Genomic DNA, 9591 nt, shown 5'->3' with positions numbered 1-9591 from the left:
ACATTACAAGTATTCCAGGAAAAGATCCAGCAGTCATTGGTTACACAAACGAGGTACTTGCTCCTACCAACTAAGTTGTTGTTTCATGTTACAATTTTCTTAAAAAGCCATTTTAGGTGTAGAGAACTAAATCAGTATACAATCAGTGCCTTTGGCAGGATTTAACCAAAGTAAAACTATTCTGAAAAATATGTTTTGCATTATAGGAACTATATTACCTTTATTGTCCAGCTAGAAGGTTTATTGGGGTGATATGCAATCTGATGTCCTCATTATAGCCCCACCCTAAAGTCAAACAAATGAGTAGTGTTACAAATAATGCCCATCGAGACCCTGTATAACTCTCAGTTAGCTACCGACACAATTTCAGTATAACAAACTAATGACAGTTGGATCTGTGCAATCTAATTTATATACCTCTATAGAACAAATTTAATTTCATTGTACCATCCCTTTGATTAGGAAAATAATTAGACTTGATGTCCAAATACATACCACGGAAATCCTTGAATATTTAGGAAATAGCTTCCAATTAAATAGCTTGATCCACCTTCCCATAGTTATCATTTGTAGTGTATTATAAGATTTGTGGCAGTGTACCCAATTGGATCAAAATATCATAATTAGGGAGCACCCAAAATACATGTTATATTCAGTAAAATAGAAGACATGATTATTCAACAAATACTAAGCTAAAGTTATAAATCAGTCGTGCTTAAATTTAAAAAAAAAAAAACTTATGGAACCCACACAAACATTCAATTCAAATGCCAACATAGTTGAAAGATTTTGTTCAAAGTGATAGTTTTCATACTAGATAATATCAAATAAGACTAGATAAGAGCAAAATATTATTCTACTACATTAATCAGCAGCCATGGGTTGCAACACTACTAAATGCAAAGGAATTCCATAATAGATAAGCTGCACATACTGTGAAAATTCATGAACAATTAGGAAATAGCTTCCAACCAAGCACAGAATCCATGCTAATGCTAAAATATACAAATCATACAAAGAGTATATGAATCTGTATAACAGTAAAAACTTACAGTAACCTATTTTACTTCATCAACCGAAAAAATTGTTCTATAGCACAAGTTTTCTGTCATAAAAGTAGGTGGGATCTGTGAATGGGTGAGTATCTTGAATAAAATTAGTACCCACTTTTATGTACTCATTTAAGAATCCGTCTATCATCTACTCTAGAGAGGTCAATCCCTTCAATTCATGAATCAATATATGATTCAGATTCACAGATTCAGTGAGTGTTATCCTGTATTCATTTTTTACCAACTATAAAGATGATATTTATTGAAGTCAAACATTTATACTAAGATGATATATATAAGTCAAACATTTATACTAAGGTTCACAACAACCCAAGATTAGATAATTGTAAGAAATATTTTAAATATAACAGTGTAGCAAATAAGTTATTTTTTTAAGTGTTTTTACTCTTCCCTTATATAAATTAATTCTATCCTCCCTTAACAGAAACCCGGGAATATTTAACCGACACCTTCGAAAAAGAGAAAAAAAAATTGGCAGGACTGAAGTAATTAATCTCCAACACTTTGAAGCATCCATTGAAAGTTGAAACTTTTACTAAGTTTTTTAGATTCATAAAGTCATAGCATTAACCTGAAGGATGGTATCAGTTCCATATTCTTTTCTCCACCTTAACATGTCTTCCCACATTTGAATAGTCTTCTCAATGTCAAAGTCCTTTGCTTTCAGAAACCTACCACAGCCATAGTTAGCAATTTTTACATTCAGCTTGATCCACTGTTCCATAGTTAGCAGTTGTAGTTTATTACAAGATTTGATTGAGTATACCCAATTGGATAAAAACATGATAATCAAGGAGCACCTAAATACATGTCAATATATGAATAATAACAGACAAATGATGAACTAAGTTAAAGTTATAAACCAATTAAGCTTGAATTCAAGTATATATATTCTTATGGAACCCGCAGAAACAACCAATTCAAATGCCATCATGGTTGGGAGATTGTATTCGAAGTTATAGTTATCATACTAGCTAATATCAAAGAAGACTAGATAAGAAAAAAATGTAATCCTTAACACAGACATAGTTACTTTCGATGTGTCTGTATGCTTAAATGGTCTTATTCATTAATTAGGAATTATATCTAATAGCAAACTACCATGAAGTTTCCAGCTAGAAATATATGATTTAACTACTAGCAAAATTACATGTACTATATGTATCAGATGGCCGTGGTATACTTACATACATCTCGAACCAAATCTTTTTGAATCGGATTCTACCCATTTCGGCGACCTTTGCCCCAAAGAGCGGATGGAGCGAGCTTCTCTTGGAAATTAAAGTCCCTACCCATTCGGCTACCTTCCACCAACCTTCTCAAAGCGCGGTCATCCCACATGGAAACGCTAACGCAGGAGATTGCAATTCTTGATGCATAAAAAAGTAACAAAGCTTCTGATTTTCTTAAACACTGTCACCGCACCAAGAAATGTCAGCTATCAACGCCAAATACAATCCCATTATGTATTTCATATAAGAAATTATTTAAATGTATTCAGTTGTAGTAGATTTAAAATCAGCAGTTAAACAATCGAAAATTATATTTCTAATATTTAATATGTTTATACTTGAAGACATAGTACCTGATCCCGATCTAGACGTTTCACGAAGACTGGAGCAGTAATGGATTCGACGGAAGGATTCAATCATATTCCAACAGCCATAGAAATCGTCATCTATAGATTAACTAGATCCTAAAAAATTTGTGCCCCCAATATTAACTGTGTGAAGCAACAGTGAGTTAAGCTACAACACCAGACAAATTGAACCTGGCAGCCAGAAGCAAGTGGTGCCAGTACCCTTTTTCCCTTGCTTTTGGTTTTCTGATGCCCATGGTTTTTTTTTTTTAAGATTATTAGATTGATATGTTTTGTGAAATATTTGGAGAAGAAGACTGTTGTAGTTGGTGGGGGCGGGCGGGTTGCAATAAATTCAAATTTAATGAATAGATAAGAATTCAAATGTCTCACTCTATGTGAAGTGGGCAACTATTTAATGAGATCACATAATTATAATTATAGGATAGATAACGGGTATATTATTTTTAATATAAATCATCTTTAACGCCTTTCCATTTCTTTCTAAATGGTAATGTAATATATAATACTTATATTATATAAATCCACCGAGCATAATCAAGTTTAAAAAATTTTTACATTTTAGTCATACAGATCAAAATTAATGTAGTGGAACTTTTTTATATAAATAGACACTATTGTATATGTACTTTTTTATGTAGACATTTGTTTTAACAAGGTACAAATTGTAAAAGTATTTCTAATGCGCTTATTAAATAGTACAAATTTAACCTGTTTTAAAATAAAACACAATCTGTTAAAGTACATGATAGTATCAATTTTTTGAAAAATAAATATATGCTTAAAAATATTTATTTATGACTCAAAATGATAACATCTGTTATTCAAATTATACTTAAAAATTATAAAACATTATTCGTATACGCGTTTAGTTAATTATTAATTTAATTTGTTAAAGTATACTCTAAAAATTACCATTTAAGAAAATTTATCATTCAAACATATAAGTTGCATTTTTTATTTTTTCTATTGTTTATTTATCCATAACTATTTGTAATTGAACCTAATATATTTTTTAAGATTAATATAACATATTCATGTTTACACAATGAAAAAACCCTATATATCTAACAATAATTTTATTTATAAAACATAAATTTATATTCTATAAATGAGATGCGACATAGAGAATTATAAATAATTATTTCACGTTATAATTACAATTTTTTAATTGAATATTGCTAAATATTTGATAAGTATTTAGATAACTACGTTTCATAAAAATCTGTCTCACAATTTAATTTAACATAAAAAATATATATAATTTTGGGAATATATTTTACTCATGTACGATTATACTTTATTTATTTTACATATTTAACTAGACATGATAACCTTTATTCTTTTATATATATCTCATTAAAATTATTATGGTGTCTAATTCTCTTCAAAAATTAAAAAAACGTTAATGAAAACATTAGACAGCAGGAACATATTATTGTGAATGGTTTTTTAATCTAAGCAATTTTTAATAAAATGCCTTTTATGTATATATTTTTTTTTAAACAAGGCACGAATCGTAAAAGTGATTCTAACGTCGTATTAAAGAATGCTAATAAAAATTGTTTTAAAGGTTACCTTTTAAATATTTTTATTAACCGAATTATATATCAATATATCAAAAAAGTTTAATCACTTAATTTTTTTTTGATATTATGATCGTGCAATTTGTTTCCATTAAAATATATGAATCTCTTTTTTAGATAAACTTTAGATAAATACCATTAAAAATATTAAACACACCAACCGCGAGTAATTCAGACTATACAATAGGATCTATTAATATAAAAAAAAGTTTCACTACATTAATTTTGTCTGTTTGACTAAAATGTAAAAAAAAAATTCAGTTTTTAATTATTTACTCTGTACAAACAAAAATAAAACAATCTTATATATTGTATAAATAATTCTGATATACTATAAATAAATACCTTTTAATTTCAGTTTTTACATAAACTTTAGATAAATACCTATAAAGCTATTTATTATAGTCTATATAAGCGATAATAAAACAGTCTTATAAATTGTACAAATAATTATTATATTAAAAACTTTAAATCTTACGAAAGTATAATTCTTAGTATCAACATATAAGTAAAACTAAATTTTTGTAATAGATTAATATTTAGTCCGGGCGTAGCCCGGGTATTCCACTAGTTATTTATTCAAGAGATGATGAGTTCTTTCTGTGTGTATATTGTACTTTTATCTTCTTGGTACCGAACTTTTTGGTCATATTTTTGGTCCTGGATACTTTTTCCTTTGTTTTAGGTCGATACTGTTGTATAGTTGGGCCGAAAGCCTTCTAAACAAATTTTGAGCAAGCCCAATATAAAGCCCAGATTAAGATTAAAAAAGTTTCACGTACGAAAAAAAAAATGGATAGAAGCAGATAAGAGTGCTACCGTTCCATCTCTTCCTCATCGAACACCATGGCTTCCCAAGTTGTTCTTCAGGTTCCTTCCATCTCCTTTTTTCTTTTTCTTTTCCTGCGAATTATTTATCATATAATTAACCAATTCATGAATTAATTTTTAATGTGAATTTAAAAAAAAAATCCATATGCAGCAGGCCATGATGCTTGGTTCTTCTTCAATACTGCAAACCAACCTTAATCAATGTTTTCCATCCAAGCCGTTAGGTTTCTCTGCTATGGTGCCTTCTTTTCGTCGCAACGCACCATTGATTTCGAGCTCGGTTTCATGGCGTTGCGCTCCTCTCATTGCAAAGCCTGCTACTTTTGTAGCCAGAGCTGATTCCAATGCTGAAGGTGCTGACGCTGCTGCTTCGGATGATAATGTCGAAGGTGGAGGAGAAGAAGCAGCTTCGGCTTCTTCCGAAGTGGAAGCCGAAGCTGAAGCAGGAGTGGAAGAACAGGTGGAGGAGGAACCCAAGCCTCCAAGAAAACCTCGAGTCAAGCTTGGTGACATTATGGGGGTAATTTCGTCATTTAATTACCTCATTGTGTAATGTGTTTGTGTTTCCTACTGTTAGTATACAATGATTCAAGTAACTGTCTAGTTTTAATTGTGCACATTGTTTAAAAATTCATCAATGTTGCAGCATGTTAGGTACTACCTCCAGATAGAGATAACTATCCGCTGTACAGTTTAATTATGAATAGAGATTAAGAAAATCATCAAAGAAAAAGGCATAGTATTAAGGAGTCATGATTATGATAGTTTGGATCCTGTTCTTCATCCCTTTATTGCAATAGGTTGTCTAGGATTGGGAAAATGTGTTTGTATGAGTAAATATAGTGTTTATGTTTTTGGAGCCGAGGAAAAGTAATTTTGTGGAGATGTTGGCACGAGTTTATTTTCATGACTTCTTTTTTGTCGTCTTTTAATAAAATGGTAGGACAGAAACTGATCAAGTGATTAATGGAACATAGAAATACTTTTTCTCGTAATTTGGGAGCACATAAGACTTTTGCTTTTCTGCAGTTTTAAGAGCATTCACTTGTTTGCGTGATTGTTTGGTTTCAAACTGTCTGTACACCTTGACACATTGACATTGTATGTAACATTTCAGACACAATGAGTACTCATAAATAAGTGTTACTTTAGTTCAATGTGAAAAATGATCCCGTTTTGCCATTTTGGTGATGAAGGGTTGATCTTTGAAGTTGGAAGTTGGAATGAATACATTTTTATAGTTTCTATTTTGAAGTTTCAAAAGCATAGGTGTATTGTCACTAGCTAGGTCTGTGTAACTTGTAATATCACCTTCAACATGGAAACGAGTATGTATCTGAGAGTGCATGCTGTCGTTCATGCAGATATTGAATCAAAGAGCAATTGAGGCTTCAGACAAGGAGAGACCAACTCCAGACCTTAGGACTGGAGACATTGTGCAAATCAAATTGGTATACTGTTGGTTTCTTTTTTTTTTTTTTCTTAAGATTATTTTAAAGTAAACTTTAGCAAGCCACTTCTGCTGAGTTGAATCTGACGATGATCTATTTTCGACCAACTACAGGAGGTTCCTGAGAATAAGCGTAGGTTGTCCACCTATAAAGGTATTGTAATATCAAAACAGAATGCCGGTATTCACACTACCATTCGAATCCGAAGAATCATTGCTGGTGTGGGAGTTGAGATAGTCTTCCCAGTGTAAGTTTCCCGCTTGCTCCGAGATCATTTATGCTATATGCAATAGTTAATTTTCTCTTGGATGCATTCCAAGTTCACCACATATCACTAGGAAATAGTTATGCTATCATTTCCCTGCATCCCTGAAAAAAAAAAAAAGAATAGAGGGTAAAAATGAAGCAGTTACTCCCATGTAATTGATGCTTAACATTGTGACATTGGTGGTGTGTTAGTACTGTCAGACAGTTTGAAATTGTTACCATGCACCTTTTGAAAGTAAACTGTTAGGAAATAAGAAGAGGATCATAGATCATCGTAATTGAAGATATCGTCATTCTAGGGTCCATACAAGCATGTTAGGCTTCATTTTTTGCTACAATTGGAGTCACTTACATAAGCACGTCTTCATGTTTTAGTTATTGTCTTCCTGTGTATAAGAAACTAAGAATGTGATCCTAATATTTGGAATGGGGAATGTATGTTCAAAATGTGGGGTTGTCATATTAACTTTCCTCTAAAAGAAAGGAGCATGTGATACTCATGTGTACTGATAAATATATGCAATGCTTTGCTGCATAAATTCTGATTTTGACTATTGAAGCTTTAGTGAAATGGTTCATTTCCTCAAATTATCAATATATGCTTAAGGCCAATGTAATTTTCCTATCTTTATCTTATGAAGAAGCCCTACCGTGTTTTTCTTGTCCTATGATTCACATGTTTACTGTCGCAGTTACTCACCAAACATCAAAGAAATCAAAGTAATAAACCACCGTAAAGTTAGGAGAGCAAGATTGTACTATCTCAGGGACAAGCTTCCCAGACTCTCAACTTTCAAATGAAGGACGCATGCTACCCGCATTTCATCACTTCATCTACAAAGTTGTCTGCTGAACCAGTAATGATCACAGGGCCATACTTCAGTTATTTTGATTCGTTGCGTTGTTGCAGAAAATTGTGATTTTTCTTAACATTTAAATTTTCTGGCAAGGGAATTGAAACAAGTGTAGCCACCCTTTATTTGTAATATTTCATGTTTATAGTGTTTTTGTATGCTTGTTATGTGTTAGAAAGCCAAGCTAAGAAGAAGGCATCACTATTCACTAGTAAGTTCCAAGGAATATCATGCATAATCTTTCCACTCTATTACTGTTATAACCTGCTGTTGTTCTTAGGTACACTGGGGTATGGCTTTATCAGCTATGACTCATAACTGATGAGTAACAGTAATTATATCAACCATCTGATCCATTTTTCTGATTGTCCTTGTAAAGAGATATTTATATTTTAGATAATTTCATAATAAAGCTGGGTCTAACTTGCTGAGTTGGAGATACATTTACCTATTCATGAGTTCTTCCAACTTTTATTAAATGTGTCCAAATATAGGTAAACTTGTGACTAGATAAGATGTTTTTGGTCCCCAGTCAATTGCCTCAGCCAGATCATACTACACAAACAAAAAGATGTTCATATTCAGAGAGGGTGGATACTGGATTCAACATGGGTGGGAGTAATGAATCCTAAGCTCAAGCCATGTTTGTTAAACCCCTTAAAATTCAAGTTGGCATTCACGAGATGCTATGTTGCCATTTATTAGAAATAAATTCTGAAGAACTAAAAAATGTAGAAATAGAATAATGAATATCTAATTATATTTACTATATCATTTACTATTTTAAAAATTTTACATTGATAATTGAACGTTAGTGTACAATTCTTTTTAGGGTTTGGTAAAAGAAATAACAGGAAATTTTTAATTAAAATCCTAAACATTTTTATATGTTTAATTAACTTTCAATGAATTAAATATACTAAAAATATTTTAACCAAAAAGATACACTAAAAATATTAAGAAGTTTTTTTTGAAAAAGATTAGAAATTTCAAACGATCTTTTTAATTCTAAATAAAGTTTCAATTTTTTTAATTTTGTCAATATTTTCAATATATATATATATATATATATATATATATATATATATATATAATTCTTATCTATTTAACAACTCTAAGATGATAAATCAAGATTTCTAATCATTATTTAAACTAGTTTAATTTAAAAATGTGATACCCAAGACAAGAAATATAAGAAGAACTCCCATAATTAATTAGTCTCAAGATCGTTCACTGGTATAAATAACACTATTATAATTTTTTATCTCTCAAATTTCCAACACATTCACAAAAACAAAAGAGAATTTCTTAAAACTTAATACATATGGAAAGATAATTAAAGCACACGAATTTCAAACTTTTATATAAACAAAATAAAAACATATACTTAATTGGTAAGAAAGGTTATTATTGACTATGAACAATGATAAAATTATGAAAGAATAGGGAAAGCAAAGAAAGAATTTTTATTGATTATTGATTGATTGAATTGAACATGTGTTGTAAACTATGAGGGTAAAACTAAATATATATAGAGTATTGTCCTATGAAAGATAAAAGTAAAGATAAGATAAGAAGAGAAGATAATATAAAGATAAGATAAGATAAAATAATAAAGACTGAAATTAGAACTGAATTTATGTATTCTGTTGGGCTGAATTTGTGGGCCACAAGACTTCTTTATTGTTGTCATGGGCTAATATAGAAGAGTAGTTTAATACGCCCCCGTAGTGGATGGAAGATGTCAATAATCCACAGCTTGGATAAGTTCCAATAAAATTGTTGAAGAAGACGCGTTTGACATAGTGACGCGGAGGAAGATGCGTGTGGCGGAGCTTGAGCTGCCGGCGGCAAAAATATAAAAGGAGATGCTGTACTTGAGCAGCGATCTTCAAAAAATACGCGCAGCGGAGCTTGAGCTGCCGGCAA

The 9591-nt window shown here is 31.0% G+C and overlaps 1 protein-coding gene across 2 annotated transcripts; it reads left to right on the top strand.

The window, feature by feature from the left end:
• The first annotated feature begins 4863 nt into the window (after window positions 1-4863).
• Window positions 4864-7911, top strand: LOC112795452 (large ribosomal subunit protein bL19cz). Of its 2 annotated transcripts, none has more exons than XM_025837384.3 (5): window positions 4864-5129; window positions 5242-5610; window positions 6455-6541; window positions 6655-6788; window positions 7501-7911. In XM_025837384.3, exons 1-5 carry the CDS (start codon window positions 5106-5108, stop codon window positions 7607-7609), a joined length of 723 nt encoding a protein of 240 aa, XP_025693169.1. In that variant the 5' UTR covers window positions 4864-5105; the 3' UTR covers window positions 7610-7911. The 2 variants fall into 2 exon arrangements, with proteins under 2 accessions (XP_025693169.1, XP_025693177.1); XM_025837392.3 differs by having other exon boundaries at window positions 5007-5129; window positions 5245-5610.
• Window positions 7912-9591: the final 1680 nt, after the last annotated feature.

This window comes from Arachis hypogaea, chromosome 1 (genome assembly GCF_003086295.3).
Source record: "Arachis hypogaea cultivar Tifrunner chromosome 1, arahy.Tifrunner.gnm2.J5K5, whole genome shotgun sequence".
Classification (NCBI taxonomy): Eukaryota; Viridiplantae; Streptophyta; class Magnoliopsida; order Fabales; family Fabaceae; genus Arachis; species Arachis hypogaea.
Note: the sequence above shows the minus strand (reverse complement) of the source record. Positions and strands in the feature narration are given on the sequence as shown.